Genomic DNA, 21,644 nt, shown 5'->3' with positions numbered 1-21,644 from the left:
GGGCGCGCTGTCTCTACTCGGGACCTGTCGGCTCCGTCTCGGAGCCTGGAGCTGCTCAGGGCGCTGTCAGGGCGTTCAGAGCGCGTGGGGCAGCCGTAGTGGGTTGAAGGCGGCAGCGGGAACGGGACCAAGCAAGTGCAAGATGGGCTGTGAACGTGGACGCCGGGGGGTCACGGTGGGTGGAGGCGTCCGGCCGAGGCGGCGGGCTCGGGGCATGGCGTGGTTTGGGGTGCGCGCGGGTCCCCGCTCGGCGCTTGGTGCTGGGAAGTTCACTGGGCCTTCGGCACTGCGCCGGGCGCCGGATGGGGGCGTGGCGGGGGCGTGGCCGTCCCGGCGGGGGGCGCGGGTGGGCTCCGCGAGGGGGGAGATCCGGAGGGGCGGGGGCGGGCCCGCGCGGCGCATGCGCGCTGCATTGTTTTGACTGAAAATGCCGTCGGTTTCGAAAGCGGCGGCGGCGGCGTTGAGCGGGTCCCCCCCGCAGACCGAGAAGCCGACCCACTACAGGTCAGTGCCCGGGCCGGCCGCGGCGGGGGCGGAGGCGGGGCAGGGGGCGGCCCCGCGCGCCCCCGGCCCGCGCCCCCGCGCCCCTGGGCCTGGGAGCTGCCTCCGGGTGCGGCCTGGGGCCCCGCGCCGCCCCTCTCCCTGTTTCCCCCGCCCCCTGCCTCTCCCTTGCAGCCCCCTGGCCAGCTGGCCCTCCAGCCTCCGCGCCGCGCCTGGACTCTGGGCTGGTGGACCACCATCCTACTCAGCTACCGCCGCCTGAGCTCAGGAGGCGGCGCCCAGGGTCTGGGGTGGCACCTGGGCTTGGGGGCTGGAGGACGAGGTCGGGGGTCCACGCGCCTGGGTTGGGGATCGGGGAACAGCGCCTGGGGTCGTGGGTCGTGGGCCGCCGAGAATGCGCCTGTAGTCGGGGATTGGGGACCGCGCCTGGGCTCGGGCGGAGGGCGGCCATCTGGACTCCGGCTGCCTCCTCCTGGGGTCAGGGATGGTACCGGGGCTTGGGGACCCGGGCGCTCCTGGAGTCGCGGTATCGCACCTGAAATTGGGGGTCGCGTCTGTGTTTTGCATGAGGAGGCTGTGCATGGGGTCTGAGGGATCGCGCCTGAGGTCCGGGAACTCGCCCGGGCTCCGCGGGGGGGAGGCCATCAGGGATCGTCTGGAGTCGGAGTGGGTGTCACGCCTGAGATCGGAGATGGGGGGTGCTGCGCCTGGGGCCAGGAGTCCGCGCCTGGATTCTGCAGGGTCGCGCCTGGGGTCGGGGACCGTGTCTGGGATTGGCAAACCATTCCTGGCACCCGAGGAACGCGACTGGGCTTGCGGGGGCGGGGGGTGTGTGTAGGGTGTCTGAACTCGGAGTGAGAAGTTGCACCTGAGCTTGGGGATCACACCTGGGGTCTGGGATGGATAGCGGCGCCTGGGGTCGGGGGTCGCACCTGGGGTCGGGGGTGGAGGGTTTCACCTGGGTTAGGGGATTGTACCTGCGATTGGAGATGGGGGTCTGCGCCTGGGGTCCGGGGTCGCACCTGGAATCTGGGACCGTGCCTGGAATAGAGGATGGGGATTTGCACCTGGGGTCGAAGGTCGCATCTGGGGCTGGGGATGTGGGATTGTGCCTGGGGTCTGAGAAACGCACCTGGGCGGGGGGAGGCGGGAAGGGGGTCGGCAGAGTGGGGGATCGCGCCTGGGGTCGAGGCCCTCGGGCGCACGGGATTTGACCCCTGCCCACGAGTCCTCGGGCCGCCCGCCGGCGGCGGTGGCGACAGAAGCGACCCCAACGCTGTTTGTCTTTTTAGGTATCTAAAGGAGTTTAGGACAGAGCAGTGCTCCCTGTTTGTGCAGCACAAGTGCACCCAGCACAGGCCATTTACCTGTTTCCATTGGCATTTCCTAAATCAGCGTCGGCGCAGACCGCTCCGCAGGCGCGACGGCACTTTTAACTACAGCCCGGACGTGTACTGCTCCAAGTACGACGAGGCCAGCGGCTTGTGCCCCGACGGCGACGAGTGAGTGTGCGCGGCCACGCGGGGCAGCGTGGCCCCCACACCTGGGTGGGTGGCGGACCTGGGCTTTCCAGCACCTGGCACCTGCAGGGCCCAGTCTTCACTCTGAAGTTTTCCCTTGACCGCTGGTCTTGGTGAGGACATTTCCCTATTTCTCGGCCAGTGTGGGAAGAACCGCATCTGGCTAGGGATAACCCTGTACGGGACAAACCGATTTTGCTGCACTTCCCACTTTTGATTGCCACCCAGTTCTGTAAATTCCCTGCATTAGAACCAACCCTTATGAGGTAAACCTTTTGAGTTTAGGACCATTTTGTAGTTGTCAGTTGCCTTTTGGTCAGAGAGCTTGTTAGAAGGTTTGCTCACGTTGTGCAAATGTTTCTGGAATGGTTCCTTTCTTGCTGTTTATATGTGTTTTTTTTTTAATTGATAGGAAAGTTATTTGTGTAGCACTTTTAAAGTTTAGGAAATCAAGGTTTTGTTTTGGTTGCTTTTTTTTTCACAAGTTTCCTAATGGTGTTATGAACAGATGTCTTCATTTTGAAATATGTAGAATAGGAAAACACGGAAAGTACAAGTCAGATTGTACATTCATATAACTGTCAGAGATTGGTAGAGGGAGGTCTTGCTTTTTTCCTGTGGACCGTTTGAGGAGAAGAGCCTATCCATTCCCACCTGGAGGTGAGGTGGTGGCGCTGTGCCCCAGGGCCTCTTGGAAAGAGCAGCTTGTTCAGCTTCTGTTGGATCCTGGTCTGATCTGGGGGAGGCGCTGTAGGCTTCATCCCCTGACCCTCTGAAGGGAGGTGGTTCTCCAGGTATGGTCCCTTTTAAAGACAACTTTCACGCTGCTGCACAGGGAGACCCATGTGAATCTGTTCTTCATTTTCAAAAATGCTTAGGTCAGGGAGTAAACTCTTGACCTATGGTGATCATCTTAAAAGCTTTATATATTTCCTTAAAGGTTTTTAATTGAACACCAGATAGTTAAATAGGGTTGTTGTTAAGGCACCCTGGAGCCTGTGGAAATAATGTAGCCAGCTCCACTTTGGTTAAGATGGTATTATACTTCTGTGAAGTTTTAAAAGTGCATTATTTAATTGCATCTTGAGCTGCTGTTTTCTGCAAATGGGTCTGCAAAAGAGAGATATTTTTGTCTAGCTAAGGCCTGGCCTCTGGTCCCTCATTTCCCTTGGCCACGTCAGTCACCTCTCTGGACCTTAAGTCCTGAGTTGCCCCCAGGGGCCACTGCTGAGACCCTGGTGCAGGGATCCAGTCACCTAGCATGTCTGACCCCATTCTAGAGTCCAGGATGGGGGACTATTTGGACTATTCACTGGTGAAGCTTTTTTTTTTTTTTGGCTGCACTGCATGGCATGTGGGATCTTAGTTCCCCCATGAGGGATCGAACCTGCACCCCCTGCAGTAGAAGCATAGATTCTTAACCACTGGGCTGCCAGGGAAGTCCCCTCACTGGTGATGCTTTTAATGCATGAAAAGAAAGCATATATATTTTTTAATTAATTTATTTTATTTTTTGGCTGTGTTTGGTCTTCGTTGCTGCGTGAGGGCTTTCTTTAGTTGCAGAGAGCGGGGGCTACTCTTCGTTGTGGTGTGCGGGCTTCTCATCGTGGTGGCTTCTCTTGTTGCGGAGCATGGGCTCTAGACGCGCGGGCTTCAGTAGTTGTGGCACACAGGCTCAGTAGTTGTGGCTCGTGGGCTCTAGAGCTCAGGCTTAGTAGTTGTGGTGCGCGGGCTTAGTTGCTCCCCAGCATATGGGATCTTCCCAGACCAGGGCTTGAACCCGTGTCCTTTGCATTGGCAGGCATATTCTTAACCACTGTGCCAGAAAGAAAGCATATTTTAACAGCTGTTTTGGGTTCCAGAGTCTGAATGTCCTGGTATGTATTTGGCCCCATGGCTGGACATCCAGGGTGGGGTCCAGTTCCTACGGAATGAAGAGTGCTGCAGTGGACACCTACCTGTGGATGGTCATTTTAAGCTGGACTCAAATATTAATTAAATATTACAATTATTTATTGCAAAAACATTAACATGGGGAATTCTCTGGCAGTCCAGTGGTTAGGACTCCAGGCTTTCACTGCCGAGGGTCCAGGTTCAATCCCTGGTGGGGGAACTAAGATCCCACAAGCTGCATGGTGCAGCCAAAAAAAAAAAAAAAAATTAACATATAACCCAGATAGCATGCAGGTTAGCAGGTTATCATTGAGAAGAAGAATGGGACTAAGATGGTTGTTTGATAGTGTTTTGGGTGCATCCTGTGTACATGTACACACAGTATGAAAGTACATGTGTCTTATTAAAGATTTTGTTTGTGACTGTTAGTGAGCACATGAGATGACTTGTTTCTGCCCCATAGGAAGTGTTTGACAGACCAGACATCTCCCCTGAGAATCTCTCCTTAGTAATTACCACTCATTCCACGGGAGATAGACTTTCCCAGAGTTTGTCCTGTTGAATTACATATTCTAGCTCGTGCAGGGTTGCCATGGAATCTGTAAATAGATACAACTTTTCAGAGCAAGGAAAGGGCTTTCCTTTTATTTCAGTTCATTGGTTCTTGAAATGTCTATTTTGGGCATATGTACTACCAACCTGTTATTGTAAATCATGAATATGTATCAGAGACCAAAGACCCTTCAGCCAATATAAGGTGACATAAGCATTCAAGTTCTTGGAGTTTGATGGGGGCGCTGTGGGGCTGAGCCGTGGGCAGGAGGGTGGGACCCCCAAGAGGGTTGGCACCCCTGATGTCAACTCCTGTCCTAGGCAGGTGGTCATTCTCCCCCCTTGCTGTCACCTCTCCTCCTGGGGCCCCCTCCCCTTCTGTCACCCCCTTACATTTGCGGGCACTCTCCTCCCCCGCTGTCACCCCTTTTCATTGGCGGGTAGTCCGTCACCCTTCCCCTCTCGCTGTCACCCTCCTCCCAGTGACCCCTCCCCATCTGTCACCTCCACCCCCTGTGAGGACTCCAGCTGTCATCTCTGGGTAGCCCCCTCATCTCCTCCTCCCCATGGGCACCCCCTCTGTCACCCCTTTTCCTCCGTGGGCAGCCACCCTCCCCCTCTCTCTGTCACCCCTCCTTCCGTGGCCCCTCCCCGTCCGCCACATCCCCCCACCCCCCAATCCCGCTGTCACCCTCCGTCGGCGGGCACCCTGTGGCCGGGAAGGCCCCTCAGTGCTAGCGCCCCAGATCCTCCCTCTCGCGGCGCCCTTTGTTCTGGCGGGCACGCCCCTTCCCCGGCGCGGGCCTCGATTGGCCGTCCAGGTCACGTGAGTCCCGCCCCGCCCCCGTGGGAACTGGCCTCCCCGCGGCGCGGCTGGACCGCCTGGGTCTGCAGCTCGCTGCGCGCCCTCTGCAGTCGGCCAAGAGCGAGTCGGGCGAGCGGGTGCTGCCTCCGAGCTTGAGGGCGAGGGCGAGGGCGAGGGCGGGGGCGGGCCCGACCCACCCAACAGGGTCGCTGTTCCCACCCGTGCGGATCCGTCGCAGGTATTTCTCAGGCTGGGATTTTGAAGAAAGCGACGCTCGCTTGCCGGAGCGAAGCTTGGCCGGAGGTTTGTCGCTGTCCAGCCACATCCTGAAAGCTGCTCTGAGAGAGGCAGTGGGTGTGGACAGACCCAGCCTCCCAGCTAGTCCTGTTCGCTGCTCAGGACCGTAGACCGTCAGGGCGGGTCTTCCCACCTGGAACCTAGGTGTGCTTCCGCTCCCAGGAGACCATGTGTCCGTTTTGTGCTTGTAAATGCATGTCAGGTGCGTTTACAGAGGTAGGTTCTGACGCATAAAAAGCAAAGGCCCTTCCAGGGGTCTGAGGGGCCCCTCCAGGGGAACATTTTCATTGGCAGACAATACAAGCAGTCCCCAACTATACGTAGTACAAAGTGACCATCCTCTTTCCTGATAACCCTCCTTCTGCCACAAGCAGGCAGTCCCTGGAGGTGGCCCTCCAGACCCCACATTTTATAGGTTTTCTTGGTTTTAATAAGAAGTGAGCCTGCCCCATTACTGTGCTATAACTTTCCAGATTGGCTCTAGAGATCTGCCTTGTTGGTAGGGCTGCCTACCATGTTTTCACCTGGCAGGCCCGGCACTTCTCCCCACAGCTCCCTCCCTCCTCACTGCACGTTGCCTGGGACCTCCCACCCGTGAATCTGGGCACTGTGGGAGCTTGCTGATGTACAGAAACTTTTCTACATGCCCAAGTCTTGGTGTGCCTGCTGTGTCATACTTGTCCTTGGTCTGACTTGTCTGTTGAGAGATGCTCCTGCAGTGTTTAATTTTAAAAAGTCAGGTGTCCTAGGACCTAAGGCTTAGGTGAAAGTCCGTTCACTTCAGGATGGTTATAAACTGTTGCTGTTTAAACTGACCATATAAGTGAACTCTGCTTGGGCATTCGTGGTGAGGTGAAATCCAAGGGCAGGCCACGTTAGAACATAACATTTAGGAGTCAGGGAGCTACTTAACAGTCTAGAGGAAGACACAGGCTTTACAAATCAGCCAGCTTAAGGAAAGAAATTATAATTAGGTGACTGAGTTGGACCTGTCAGAGACCAGTAGGTAGAAGAAACAGAAGAACGTGAGAGTGATTGTAGCATTTCAGGCCCTCCTGCTTTGATTGAAGGGCCAGGGATGAGGAGCTGACTGGGAGGGAGCGCCTGGCACAGGGAGCTCTGGTGCTCCTTGGAGGCGAGTGGGGAGACGGCCTTGGCAGAGACAGGTTCCTCGGAGAGGGTGGCAGCTTTTTGGGCACAGAAGAGGGAGGTGGACTTGTCGCCGAGCTGATGGTCCATGTTAGGGATTAATGAGGGGTCGCTGGCCTGGCTCGAGAGTCCAGGGCAGCCCTTGGAAGCCAGAGGCTGGGGGTGCCGGGCTGAATGGATGGGTGTGTGGTCCACATGGGGTTAACTGGCAACCCCCACCCCTAGTGTCAGAGAAGAGGGGGACACTCAAGCTTCTCCCCACAAGCCCCACCTTTTCGCCATCCCCAGTTGTCTGTGGCACACAGGTCTTCCTTTTCCCATTTTTCTGCTGGTCCAGTTCACACCTCAGTTATTTCTGTGCTGTATTCTGGTCCACACCTATGCCTGAGCTCCCTGAGGACTAGGAGAGCATCATGTTGTGCTTGAGTGTCCGTCTCAGCCCAGTGGTTCTCCCAATGCGGCCCCTAGATCATCAGCAGCAGCATCACCTGGGAACTTGCCGGCAGTTTCTATCCAAGGTTTCCGCCGAGATCAGATGGTCTGGGGTTAGCAGACCATCCAGGTGGTTGTGATGCGCTCCAGCCTGGCTTGCTGACCGATGTTGATGTATAGTGGAACTGAGTTTGTGGGTCCACCTTTGTTTTGGGTGAGTTGCGGGAAGGAAGGGGATGATTTCTGGCTCTTCTGGAGACACAGGCAGCAGCCTCGAGCCCCAGCCGTGTTCCTCTTTACCCCTCCCTCCTAGTTTCAGTGGTTCCAGAGCATCATGGCAGACCTGTGTCTGGCATTTACTGCTGCATCACACCACTTGTTTTAATTACACTGATTGGGTCACTAATTGTCATGGATGGTTTTGAGAACCACAGGTGCCACCCTGAATTTGGCGGGCTGTGGAACCGAATCACATTACAGGTGCTGCAGGGCTGTCAGTGGCCCCTGGGATGGATGAGTGAACTCCTGTGGTGAGGAAGCATCTGCACGAGGTATTGGGCTGACCCCTGGGGTTCCCCCCAGCCTCTTCCCCACTTCAGTGAGGGTCTACATTCTGCCATTGTGTTTTCTCTAAGGTTTTCCCTTTTGACTCTTAGATGTTCTTAGGTAAAGCCATTTTCTTTTCATTAAATGTCCTCCAATATTTTAATCTTAGCTTATGCTTTGAAGTCATGTAATAAGCAGAGGTGACATGCCCCTAGTGAAATAATAGTGCCTGTTCGGTGCTCAGTGCTGGTGAGAGGGGGAACCTTGGCCAGGCTCTGGCTGCCACAGTGATGGTACTGGCAAGGAAACGAAATGATGCTTAGAGCTGACCTGAGGGACCATTAGGGAACATGAGGAAATGGGGGAGGTGTTGCCCACCACATTCACTCCCCGGAGCTGTGGGGGTGCACGCAGCCTTTGCCACACCCTGCAGTTAGCGCATTGGCGATGCCCGTGGTCCGTGTGGTCCTGCTTCAGCACGGCTATGCGGACTGGGTTCCGTAGATAAACCAGCAGGCAGTGCCTCGGCTCTGACGTGCTGGTCCCCCTCTCTCCAGCCTCTGGAATTCATTGGCTTTAACTTATAGTAGATTGTGAGTGTTTCTGAAGATTGGAACTGTTTTTGCAAAATGGCCATTTTCCTATTAAAGTCATTATATTTTATTTTTTTATTGTAGTAAAACATACATAACATTAAATTTATCATCTTAGCTTTTTTACCTGTACAGTTTAGTGGAGTTAAGTTTATTTGCAGTGCTGTGCAGCCATCGCCACCATCCACCTCCAGAACTTTTCCATCTTCAGACTGAAACTCTGTCCCCATGAAACAATAGCTCCTCCTTCCATAATTTTTGATACAAGCAGATGTATCTGTATCCTTGTTCCCCTCCCCCACCCTCCGATGTAAACCACAGGGTGTGACACTCCCTTTTCTTTTTTTAAAAAATAAATAAATAAATAAATTTATTTATTTATTTTATTTTTGGCTGTGTTGGGTCTTTGTTGCTGTGCGCAGGCTTTCTCTAGTTGCGACGAGCAAAGACTACTCTTCGTTGTGGTGTGTGGGCTTCTCATTGCGGTGGCTTCTCTTGTTGCGGAGCACGGGCTCTAGGCGTGTGGGCTTCAGTAGTTGTGGTATGCGGGCTCTAGAGCGCAGGCTCAGTAGTTGTGGTGCACGGGCTTAGTTGCTCCACAGCATGTGAGATCTTCCCGGACCAGGGCTCAAACCCATGTCCCTTGCATTGGCAGGTGGATTCTTCACCACTGTGCCACCAGGGAAGTCCTGCACTCCCTCTTCTTAGTGCTTTTCCCTCACGGTACCACCTGGTACCCCCTCCAAAGCCGTCCACACAGACTGCCCATTCCTCCAAGCCACGCTGAGCTCCCTTGAAGTTTATCCCACAACTTGGTTGTCTCCAGCCTTTGGTGATTACGAACAAAACCTCTTTTTATCTCTGTGTTCCAGTCTGTCTTTGGGGATTGCTGGGACAGAGGGTAATGGCACCTGTCCTCTTGGTGCCTGTCACTTGGCGTTCTTGCCAGCAGCAGTGTTGCTTTACTATAGCCCTGCTCCTGGGGTTTTGCCCGGGAACAGGTGGGCCTCCAGGTGCATTTCTCTCATCAGAAGCAAGATGAGTGCCTCTCAGTGGTTGAGACCCTTTGCATTTTCTCTTTTGTAAGTTCCTTGTTTATTTCTCTAGCCCATTGTTCTGTGAGTTCCTGGCCTCTCTATTTCTACATGTTCTTTGTTAGTGATATTAGTCTATATATTAATATGAAAAGTGGGAGGGGGTTCCTTGTTCTAGGACAGGTTCCTTGGTGTGGCAGAGACTGCTCCATGACAGCCTCACCTCTCTGGGGACCCAGAGACTGAGTTACACACCAGTGCTTGTGAGGAGATGCACAGGAGCTCTTGGAGGAGCTTAAAACGTAAGATGTAACTCTGTAGTGAGGGATTTTAATCAAGGCTGCATCAATACCTAATATAGTAAAAACCCTAAGCAGATATTTGACCATTTCACTCACACGTCCTGAAAATGTTCCTTGGAACTTATCTTTGAGAACACGAAGGAGACAGCTCCTGTTTGGGCATAGAGAGCACTGTCTACACAGGCAGTGTTTCCTTTTTCTTGTCTGTATGTAATACAGTCATAATTCTTTAAGTTTTTTCTTTTCTCTTTTCACAAGGTGGGGACCAGCTTGTCTCATAAACTGCTTTCTCCATCTTCCGCTTTTCCTTTTTCTCACGGATCTTTGGTGATTGGCAACAACAGCTGGGATTGCCCCAGAAGTGTTTATGCAGAGTTAGTTGGAGGAATTGCCTCATTTTCAGTTCCCGCCACTCACAAGAGAGTGTGGTCTTCGCCTCGTGCCCATGTGAGGGGCTGGCTGTGTTCTGTCCTCTTGAACTAGGTGCTGTTACTCAGGGGTCGGTTTGTGAAATGCCACAGGCCATCCAGGTATGACCTGTGACACGCTTCCCTGTAAGTGTGGTGTATTTCAACACAAACATAGAGACCATCTCTCTCTCTCTTCTCTGTCTCCAATGGGCTTTGTTTAAAGTTGTGATAACATCCAAAAAGTTTGCCATTTTAACCATCTTTTAAATTAATTAATTTTTGACTGCGTTGCGTCTTCGTTGCTGCGTGCGGGCTTTCACTAGTTCTGGCGAGCGGGGGCTTCTCACTGCGGTGACTTCTTGTTGCGGAGCATGGGCTCTAGGCATGCAGGCTTCAGTAGTTGTGGCACATGGGCTCAGTAGTTGTGACTTACGGGCTCTAGAGCGCAGGCTCAGTAGTTGTGGTGCACTTAACCATTTTTAAATGTGCAATTCAGGGGCATTAATTACATTCACAATGTTGTACAACCATGACTGCCATCTATTTCCAGATTCTTCCTCCCAGACAGAAGTTCTGTCCCATTACACACTCACTCCCCCTCTCCCTCCCCCAGCCCCTGGCACCCACCCTCTACTTTCTTTTTTTTTGTCTGTTTGTTTTCTTTTTTCTATTTATTATACTCACATATTTAATACATATTTATTGACTTAATAAAAATGTGAAAATGCTTAGTATAATTGTTTTCAAATAACTTCTTTGGAACAGTAATATATTATTCTCTGTTTCATCAGCATGCTATAAAAAGATTTAGGTAGTACATGATGTATATATTTTTTCTTTTTCTTTTTTTCTTTCTTTTTTTTTTTAACATCTTTATTAGAGGATAATTGCTTTACAATGGTGTGTCAGTTTCTGCTTTATAACAAAGTGAACCAGCTATACATATACATATGTTCCCATATCTCTTCCCTCTTGCATCTCCCTCCCTCCCCACCCTCTACTTTCTGTTGCTATGAATTTGACTGCTTTAGGGACCTCATGGGAATGGACCCACACAGTATTTGTCCTTTTGTGTCTGGCTTCTTTCACTTAACAGCATGTTTTCAAGGTTCATCCCTGTTGTAGCCTGTATCAGTGCTCATTCCACTGTCTGGATGGACCATGTTTTGTTCATCCATCCATCAGTTGGTGGACACTCGGGTTATTTCCAGCTTTAAGCTCTTGTGACTCGTGCTGCTGTGATCGTGGGGGCACATGTATCTTCGAGACCCCAGCTCTTCTGGGAGTGCATCTGGATCTTCTGGGCCCACAGCATTTGCCTTTTGCTTGGTTGGCTCCAGGGGACCCGGGGACTTGACGGGGCATGGCAAGTCCTGCTCTCATGGCCTGCACACCCGAGGTGTTCCTTAAGGTCTGGGGTGAGCTGTCCGAACTCTGAGCCTCTGTTTCTTCATCTTACCAGACGGGGGTTTAAACTGGTTGGTCCCTAAGTCGTTTTTTCTTTTACTTTTGGTCTTATCCATCCATCTGTGCTCTGTATGGGGAGCCCCCCACCGCCACAGGTGCTCCCAGCACCCAGGTCCACAGCCTGTCAGGCAGTGAGGTGGGAGTGGACCTTTCCCAAGCCCCACACAGTGCTCCCCAGCCATCTCTGGGGGTGATGGCCTTGTTTTTAGATCTGGGGACTTGCAGCCATGGCTCTGCCTTGGCCTTGGGCCACTCTGGGGCTGCTCAGAGTCCTCTGCGTATCCCCTCTCATTCTTCTGTGTCTCTGGCTCTTGTCTGGAGGGACTGACCTTGAGGCGGGCTCAGTCCCCTGCCCCGTGTCTGCTGGAACCGTCCATGCCACCTCTGCCACTGCCACCTCCCTGCAGCGGGAGCCCTCACCCTAACCCTAACCCTTGCTGCTCAGGGAGCCGCGTGTGGCTCTCCCTGGGAGTGTGTGGCTCCGGGCCTTTGTGTGGCCTGTGGGATGCTGCCCCATCCGTGCCTCCCCCCAGCTGCTTCTCCCCAGCCTATCTCCCCCCATCGTCCTCCTCCAGCCCTTCCAGGCTCCTCCACCTCCCTCGGGGGGTCCCTGAAAGCACCTGGACGGGGGATGGGAGAGGCCGCCAGCCCCTTACTTGATGGGGGAACTTTGTTTTCCACTTTATTCAAAAAATTATGAAGGGTGATTTTCGGGTAACTTGGGTGTTGTATTTTTCTCCCATGTGTAATTGAGGGATCTGTGGGGGTCTGAGTGCCATGGGGGAGGGTCTGGAGCAGGGACGGGTGCTCTGTCCAGTGCTGTTCATCCTCCGACTAGAGCAGGTGTTTGGGAAAAGGAGACAAGAACCAGCTGCCAGGAGCAGGTTGACACTGTGGTGGCCCCAGGGCCCAGACGGTGCGTGTCGTCTTCTGCTTCCCAGATGTCCTTACCTGCACCGGACGACCGGGGACACGGAGCGCAAGTATCACCTGCGCTACTACAAGACAGGCACATGCATCCATGAGACAGATGCCCGGGGCCACTGCGTGAAGAACGGGCTGCACTGCGCCTTTGCGCACGGCCCCCTGGACTTGCGGCCGCCCGTGTGTGACATCAGGTGAGTGGCCGTCCTGCCGGGAGCCACTCTCCTCCCTGTGTTTTGGGCATTGCTTGCCTCAAGCCTTGATTTTACTGCTAACGAGAAAGTGACCCTTCTCCTCCCTGCTGACCCGGACCCAGGGGGGCTTGTGGCGTCTCGCACGCTCGGCTCTGAGGCTCTTGGGATTTGGGCCAAGACTGTCATCCTGGAACGGGGGCCCCAAGGCCGTGGGCTGCACGTCCTGAACCCTCACGTAGGCGGCTTCATAAAGTGACAGAAGCCGGTGGCTGTCTCACCGTCAGAGGCTTCAGACAGGCTGCAGCACCGTGACCACGTGCCGTTTGGTTGCAGGGAGCTGCAGGCCCAGGAAGCCCTGCAGAACGGCCAGCTCAGTGCTGGGGATGGCGTCCCTGACCTGCAGCCTGGGGTCTTGGCCAGCCAGGCCCTGATGGAGAAGATCCTGGGCGAGGACCCCCGGTGGCAAGGTAACCCTGCAGCCGCTGCTGGGGCGGGGGGCTCATCTCTGTCTGTAAAGTGCCCGCACGGTGGACGCCGTCGCCCCCTTTACAGGTCAGGAGGGGAGACCGAGGTTCCATTCGAGCACATCACCCTCAGCCCCTCCAGCAGCCCGTCTGGTCCCCAGGCTGCTCTGGGGGAGGGACCTGCATGGCTGGCACAGCTCCTGCCAGGTGTCTGGTCCCAGAGCCAGGCTCGTCCCCAGCAGCCTCCACAGATGATGGCTATGGGCAGTGGTGAGGTTTGTTTAATTGTAAAATACCCATATGTAAATTTGCCATTTTAACCATCCGAAAGTCACAGGTCCGTGGCATTTGGTGCACCACAGTGTTGTGCAACCATCAACTCTGTCTGGTTCCAGAACATTTCCATCACCTCGGACAGAAACCTGTGCCCATCAGTGGTCTCCCCTTCCCAGCCCTGGCACCCACTAGCCTGGCTACGTCTCTGTGGAGCTGCCTGTTTGGATGTTTCCCGAGGGTGGTGCGGCTTTAAGAGAACCCCTCTCAGTAATGCCGTGTCTCCTTGGACCGGCTTTGCTCTCTCACGTAAACGCTTCAAGGCCACACTTACTTCAGCGATGAATTCCCTACAAGGGTCTTTCCCCCTCCCGCCGAATCCTATGCCACCCTGGGCCCAGGGATGAATTAACAAAGGTGGCTGCCCAGGCCTTCCTGATGCCCGGGCCTCAGGCCGGGCCCAGCAGGAGCGCTGAGGAGCCTGGCCTTCCATTGTGCCTGCGGTGTGGGGGGCCTGGACCCACAGCATATGTGGGGGTCCCAGCGTCGCCATGTCCCTCTGGGGAGAGGCTTGCACAGAGGGAGGGCTGCGCCCACAGCTCTCTGCCTCGGGGCTTGTCCTTCTTATGTCGCAGCCCCTCCGTCTCCCTGGTCCTGGACCACAGGCTCCACCTGTGAGCTCTGGCTTGTGGTGCAGGTGGGGGTACAGGTCCTCTCTTGTCACTGTCAGGCGGGCTGAGCTTGAGGAAGGAAAGTGGGAGGAGGTGCTGGGTTGGGTCTGGCCGGGTAACTAACCTTCAGCGCCTGTGGTTTGGATTTTTAATTAGTAGATTTTATTTTATTTTATTTTATTTTATTTTTTTGCGGTACGAGAGCCTCTCACTGTTGTGGCCTCTCCCGTGGCGGAGCACAGGCTCCGGATGCGCAGGCTCAGCAGCCCAGCCGCTCCGCAGCATGTGGGATCTTCCCGGACTGGGGCACGAACCCGTGTCCCCTGCATCGGCAGGTGGACTCTCAACCACTGCACCACCAGGGAAGCCCAGTAGATTTTATTTTTTAGGGAAGTTTTCGGTTAACAGAAAAATTGCACATCATGAACGTCTTGTGTTGATGAGGTAACATTTGTTACAATTGACAACCAATATTGATACATGGTTATTAACTAAGGGCACAGTTTAACCCTGCATTGTGCATTCTCCGAGTTTGGGCAAATGTATAAGACACGGATCCTCCATTATGATGTTATGCAGGTAGTGTCACTGCCCTAAGATCCTCTGTGCTCCACTGCTGGTGACCACTGATCTTTTGCCCCATTGTTTTGTCATACAGTTGGGAATCACACAGTGTGTAGCCTTTGAACTTAGTGCTGTGCATTCAGGGTTCCCTGTGTCTCTTTGGGGCTTGGTAGCGCCTTCTTCTTCTTTTTCCTCATATTATCTTAGCACCTTTCTTCTTATTGCTGAACAATTCTCCACATCTGGGTGGACCGTTCGTCTATCACCCACTAAAGGGCGTCCCAGAGCCCCTGTGACTCACGGGCACTGCCACGCCTCTCACTTCTTTGTGGTTCATGCCACTCAGCGCAGGACCTCTTGTCTGTTGGAGGTCCTCTGTCAATGCTTGTGAACAAATGTCTTACAATTTTTATTTTCTTAAAATCGTCTTTTCTGTTTAAACTCCTTTTGTCCTCTCTGTGCCCTGCTGTGTGGTTCACGTCCCTTGTCATTTTATCAGTTATTTGGAACTGAGTTTGGTGTGTGTGGGGGTGGTGCCATTAAATGTGGGTGTGGAAGGGTGTCCTGGGTGTGGCTCCCGGGGTTGGCCAGGCAACACACCCTCCCTCCACTGTCTTCCCCTCCATGCCTTGAGAGTCAGCACCGCTGGGCAAGTGTAATTAAAAACAATGTCGTTTGTAAAAAAAAAAAAAAAAAATGGGGAGGGTCAATTATTAACCAACCCAAGAATGGGTATGATTTTCAAGAATCTCCTTTCATCTGTTACTGCTTTTAAATGATCCCTGGTGGTTTTTTGGTTTATTTTTGCTTTGAGATAAAATTCAGGTAACATGAAATTAACTACTTAAAAAATAGACTTTATTTTTTTTTAGAGCAGTTTTAGGTTCCACATTGTGGAAAGTTCAGGGAGTCCTCACATATCTGGTACCTCCATACACATGGCAGCCCCCCTGCAGTGGGTTGTTTGTCACAGCGGAGAGCCTGCAATGACATGTCAGCATCACCCAGTGCCCATCATTTACCTTGGGGTTAAAATGAACCATTTTATTTATTTATTTTTAAAATTTGTATGGTACTTTATTGGGTGTAAAATGAGCCATTTTAAAGTATATTTCAGAGGTTTTTAGTATGTTCACAGTGTTGTGCACCCATCACTTTTATCTGGTTCTAAAACTCTATCTGGTCTCCCCAAAGAAGCCCCGGCCCCTGATACCCACTAATCTACTTTCTGTCTATGGATTTGCCTGTTTTGGATGTTTCCTATAAGTAGACTCATACAACATGTGCCTTCTGTGTCTGCTTCTCTCACTCAGCATTGTGTGTTCAGATTGTTAAAGTCTCATCCACGTTGTAGCGCGTGTCAGTGCTTCACTCCTCTTCATGGCCGAGTGATGCTCCACCACATGGATGGGCCACATGGCGTTTACCCATCATCTGCCAATGGACACCTTTTGGCTGTGTGGCTGCCGTGAGCACACGTGTGCACGTTTCCGTGTGGACCCCTGTTTTTCAGATACCAACTTCGTGCTAGGCAGCTACAAGACAGAGCAGTGCCCCAAGCCGCCGCGCCTGTGCCGCCAGGGCTACGCATGCCCGCACTTCCACAACAGCAGGGACCGGCGGCGGGACCCCCGGAGGTTCCAGTACAGGTGAGCCTGGGCCACGGGCGCTGCAGGGCCCTGGCCGACTTCTCTGGCGTGGGCCCAGCCCGGCGGTCCCCTCTGTTCACACTCACATTGGCTCGAGGCTCTAGTTTAGGCAGCCACCCCTCTGCTCCCTTCACTCTCCCTGGAGGCCCCAGTGTCCAGCCAGCCGGCAGGTGCGGTCGGGGCGTGGCTCCTCCATTTCCCCCCCTCCCCCGGCCTCCCTCCTGTGACGTGTGCGTCCCTGCCAGCAAGAACGCCTGCTGGCAAGGAACTGGCCCTTGCGAGGCTGAGAGTCCCGGTGCCCACAGCCTGACTTTACCCTCTCCAGGGGACTGATGTCCTCGGGGTGGTGGGTTTGGGCCTCACCTTGTGTCATGCACCTGGCAGTCCTGGTCTCTTCCTAGGCCGTCTCCTCCTCATTCCAGCTGCCCTCACCTTGGTGCCCAGCTTAGCCTCGAGTTTGCCAACTTGCTGGATGGACCCGGCACTGGGCGGGGTGGGGGACTGGGGACATGGAACCCCAGGGGTACCTGGGCACCTTGGCCCTCACCTCGCTCCTCCCTTGGGTCCCGAGCTCTGTGTAGAGCTTGTTCTTGGAGCAAAGAGCCTCTCTCTAATAATTTGATGCCACCTCACCTGCCCGACAGCCCTCACTTTCAGATAGAGAAAGTTGTTTTTATGACAGTCACTGTTCTGAGTAGTTTGAGTTGAGGGACAGAGAACCTTTGGCTTTTAGTCACCCGATGTCATCTTGAGAAGATGAAGTGAATTTACTGCGTATCAAAGGGATAGAAAATCGTAAAAAATAAAAGTTTTATTTCCCACAGGTGATAATTTTTAAAATAAATCCAATACAATAAAGCTGCCAGGAAGTACCTGAAGAATAGAGGGTACTGGGTAGGGTTTTCATATTGTAGGACCAAAGTCTCAGGTTCAATTTTGAAATAGTCTCACGGGGAGACAGAGTGTGGTCCCCTGGTGGGCTGGGTGGGGGCTGGGCCTGGTCTCCTCCTGCTGCAGGAGGCCTGGCTGTGTCTCCGAGGTGCTTGTCACAGTGGCATCGGTGGCTCTGACTCACTCACTTCACATTTTGTGGAAAATGAAAACGGGCTCCTGAATGCCTTCTGGGTTCCACCAGGCACCTGCACTGCTTTTTTTTTTTTTGGCCGCACTCTGCTGCATGTGAGATCGAACCCACGCTCCCTACAGTAGCGCAGAGTCCTAACCACTGGATGGCCAGGGAAACCCCCACCCTGCTTTTTTTTTTTTTGCCTGTCCTGGTGAGGAAGGGGCCAGTGCTTCCAGGGCTGGCACCCATGTCCCCTGGTGGTGCACGCACGTGTGCTCAGCACTGTGCGGACAGCCTGACGCCCCAGGGCATGTGGGGAGGACATCCATCCTCCGCTGACTCCTCCTTGTCCCCCAGGTCCACCCCCTGCCCCAGCGTGAAGCACGGTGACGAGTGGGGCGAGCCCTCCAGGTGCGAGAGCGGGGACAGCTGTCAGTACTGCCACTCGCGCACAGAGCAGCAGTTCCACCCCGAGGTACGGGAGCACCCTCGGTCCAGGGACGGGCTCAAAGGACTCGCAGGGCTCAGCACCTATGGTTCTTTACATGGAAAGAATGTGATTAAAATCAGCAAAGGATCAAGGCCCCAGGGGCGGGTCCTGGGGAGACCAGGCACGCACTGTGGACGGTGTGTCCTTCTCCTAGCCACCACATGTGGCCGTATTTGTGGCCATACTCACAGTGCTGCCAGCTGGGAAGTCACCCAAGCCTTGGCATCTAGGGTTTTTACTGGGGGTCGGTCAGCAGACGTGGCTGACCTCAGTCTCTGGCCCCTGCAGAGGCTGAGCCAATGCTGCGTGGCCCAGGCCCACCTTAAGTCACTATGTGGCATGGCCCAGGGCCCCAGGTAAACAGAGACCCGCCCAGGCAGGACATTCCAGGGGCTCAGACGTCACCTCCCTGAGCCCGTCAAAGCCAGTCCTTCGTCAAAGCCAGTCCTTCCTTTGGGGCATGTGGGTGTGGACAGGGAAGCCACGGAGTTAACCCTTTGCTGCACACTTGGATTTGTGTTAAAAACGAACAAGCACACAAGGCCCCTGAACCAATGGGAGAGCATCAGAGCACCGGGACCAGGAGGGTCAGGGCCAGGCTGGGAGCAGGCTCTGCGGTGAAGGAGTGCCCAGCTGTGCCCACTGGGGCACCTGGGCTCCAGGGAGGGGTGGGCTCCTGGTCTGAAAGGCTGTGGTGTTTCGTTTCTTAAAAGTTTTTTCCGTCTAGAGATTCAGTGCTTCAAAGCGTGCATAAAACAACACTTAGACTCCTGATATTTGTAGTTCTGAATTGGAGACCTTTTGAAATTGCTTTTGTTGGTGACCCTTAAAATTTCAGTGCAGGTGCTCAGGGGATGGTCAAAGAGCCACGGGGAACGAGCAGTGTTTCGGGCAGGGAAGGGGGCGGGTGGCAGTGCCCATGAGGGTGTCTGGGACCTAGAGGCTGCTGTCCCTCCTGGGCAGGCTGTGCTGCGGGGCCACACCCAAGTGAAGCAGCCTTGGGTCTGGCCATGGAGTGGACGCACGTGGTCACTTAACAGGCATTTCTTGCGCACCTGCTGTATACCAGGCACTGAACCAGGTGCATCTTTCAGGAAGTGCCAAGTGGACAAGCTGACCTGATATGTGATTTCAAGGACACGTGCTGCAGGAGCAGCCTCAGGCCCACACGGTTTCCCAGGCTGACTGGCCCTGCGCCGACAGGGCGTCCCGGGACTGCTGGGAGGAGTGGGGATGGGGGTGCGGTGTCCACATCCTTCTTTTTCAGGATACCCCCTTGTGATGACCAGCTCTGGACCTCCAGCTGGAAGGAAGAGACCAGACCCAGCCAGCTCTGGGCCTCTCACAGGAACAGGTTTACAGTCCAGCCTCTCTATTTGCTGTTTTATTTTCATTTCCTAGATCTACAAGTCTACCAAGTGCAACGACATGCGACAGACTGGGCACTGCCCTCGGGGCCCCTTCTGTGCTTTTGCACATGTGGAGAGTGAGTACCTTGGTGCACCCGGAGCAGGCAGGGCTCAGCCTCGGTCGGGGGCAGCTGGGAGGGTCGGTGGGGCTCTGGGCTTCATGGGGCTCAGCATGGCCCTGCCTCTGGGCACCCCAGGGCCGTGAGTGTAGTAATTTTGATGGCCAGGTGAGCCCATAATGTCCCCAAAGGCAGAAACCACGTCGGTGACGGGAAATGCACAGGCATGGCCCTTCCCCCAGTGTTCCCGAGAGCTTCCTCTTAAAGCTGTTTGATTTGGGGTTCCTGTTCTTATGAGCACAGTTGCAAATTCTGATTTTACTATTTTTTATTTTAATGGGGAGGGTGGCTTTTCCTGTTGAAATTTTCCATTACTTTCTGCTGTTGGAGTCGTTCATGATTCGCTCTGGAAGACGCCAGGGTCCCATGCGGTCAGCTCGGCTCACAGTGGCTCTGGCCGACCCGTTAGAGACTAGCGCACGCTTGCCCTCCCTGATCTGTGGGGTCTCTTTAACCAAAGTCTCAGCCAGCAGCCACTCAAAGCCCGCCACCCGCTTTCTCGGCAGAGAGTCTTGGAATGGCCAGCGACTGGGGCTGCCGAGACCTCACCTCCACCAGCGGCCCTGCGGCCCCCAGCGGGCAGCCCGGACATGTAAGTGGACGGCGTCCCGAGGAGGGTGCCCGCTCTGCTGTTTGGTTTGAATCCAGTGTTAGGTACACGGATGGATGTGATCTCTGGGTGACATGGTTGGAGGCGGCCTGCCTGCAGGGTTGGCGGCTCCTTATAGAAGAGTCTAGAAGAATCCTGGCTGAGTCCTGGCCCGGGTGTACTTGCCCGGCCTTGCCTTTTGCCAGACATGCACATATTGGCCATGTGCGAGGCGTGGTCTCTGGCTGAGTGTGAAGAGGGGCCCCGAGTCCAGGGGGACCCTTGAAGGGCAGGAGAGGTGGGTCCCCAACGAGGTGCGAGGGCAGACCCAGGCGTCTCAGATTTGTGCAGTTAGAGATGGGGGGCCTGGTGGGTTAGGACCCTTGTGCCCGTGCAGCTGGAGGGGACAACGGGGGGCTCCATCTTGCGTCCCGTCAGTCGCTCTGGCGTGGTCGTGGGCATGGTTGTGGGCTCCTTGGCTCTGCCTTACGTCTCTGAGGATGATCCTCTTCCTCGCACGTGGTTTTATCTGTCGTGTTGGTGTCATTGAGGAGGTGGCCGCCTGGGATTGGTTCTAGGAAGGAAACTGGAAAAAACTCAGGTGTTTCCCTGCCCTGTCTTTCTTTCCACTTGGTGCTTTTCTGAAAAAAGAGAAGGACAGGAAAGGTGAGGACAGCTGAGGTGGGGTTTGCTTAGAGGAGCCCTGCCAGGCACACAGTTCATCACTGCTTCAGCACGGAGGAGCATTCGGGACCACCAGTCTCTTCCAGTAGCAGAGTCGGCGCTTGGCAGAGGCAGAAGCTAGTCCCCTCCTCACCTTCTTGGTGGCTCCCAGGGGGTGTTACAGTCGTGGTTTCAGGTGGTGGTCAGAGGGCCACTGGCTTGGCTCCCACTGAGGGCCAGGGTAGATGGATCCTCGGTGTGGCTTGTACCTGAAGAAGCAACAACCAGGTTGTTTGGACGGGGAAGCTGGGACCCTGCAAGAGGCGCCTCCGGCTGCTGGGCGGTGCCAGAACAGCGCGCCCACCCCTGCAGACAGACTCTCAGGGCATCCTTTGTCTTCTGTTAATTATTTTGCAACTTAAAAGTCACCGTGCTAGAACACATAGTGGGTGCCAGGGCTGGGGGAGGGGTGGCAGTTAGAGCTCAGCGGGGAGGGTTCCTTTGTGGATGGAAATGTCGTGGAACTGGATAGAGGTGGGGTTCGCACAACATCATAAATGTGCCAAATGCCACTGAATCCTTCACTTTTAAAAAATTACTCTTATGTTGTGTGAATTTTGCCTCAGTTTTTAAAAAAACTAAAAAAAGTAATGAAGCATCCTGTTTGGGGGTGGCTCTGACTTTCGGGCCCAGGACGTGGACAGCCTCAGGGCAGGCCTGGCAACACCATCTTCCTGCATGGTGTCGGGCTCCAGCTGTGTGTTGGGCGACTTTGGCTGAGCGGGGGCCCTGGTTTTGTCCCTCTCAGGTCTCCTGTTGCAGCAGCCCTGCAGGGAGGGCCCGGCAGCCCTGCCAGGTCTGAACGGGAAGATCGTGCAGGGGAGGGCATTGTGCTTGGGGCGGGCGGGAGGGGTGGGTGGCGAGGTTCTCATTCTCTACTGGTTGCCCCCTCCATCTTGAGTATATTTGTTTGTGAGGATTGTCACAAGTCCCGAATCCAGCCTTGTGCACAGTGGGTGTTCCCGCTGCTTCCTTTTCAGTGTAGAGAGAGTCTGGGTGAACAGACAA

General features: G+C 54.5%; 1 protein-coding gene across 1 annotated transcript in view; it reads left to right on the top strand.

Annotated features, from left to right (window-relative positions):
• Positions 1-427: 427 nt before the first annotated feature.
• UNKL (unk like zinc finger) overlaps positions 428-21,644 on the top strand; it is a gene marked incomplete at its 5' end in the record, with an annotated part of 42,611 nt that continues 21,394 nt past the window's right edge. Inside the window, 8 exons of the mRNA XM_079719359.1 lie at positions 428-504; positions 1,794-2,003; positions 12,443-12,619; positions 12,953-13,086; positions 16,105-16,240; positions 17,664-17,781; positions 19,198-19,282; positions 19,831-19,916. Coding sequence (XP_079575485.1) covers positions 428-504; positions 1,794-2,003; positions 12,443-12,619; positions 12,953-13,086; positions 16,105-16,240; positions 17,664-17,781; positions 19,198-19,282; positions 19,831-19,916 — 1,023 coding nt within the window. The remainder of the gene's footprint in view (positions 505-1,793; positions 2,004-12,442; positions 12,620-12,952; positions 13,087-16,104; positions 16,241-17,663; positions 17,782-19,197; positions 19,283-19,830; positions 19,917-21,644) is intronic.

This window comes from Hyperoodon ampullatus, assembly GCF_949752795.1.
Source record: "Hyperoodon ampullatus genome assembly, chromosome: 14".
In the NCBI taxonomy this organism is placed as follows: domain Eukaryota; kingdom Metazoa; phylum Chordata; class Mammalia; order Artiodactyla; family Ziphiidae; genus Hyperoodon; species Hyperoodon ampullatus.
The sequence above is the reverse complement of the archived record's forward strand: the minus strand, read 5'-3'. Positions and strand labels throughout refer to the sequence as shown.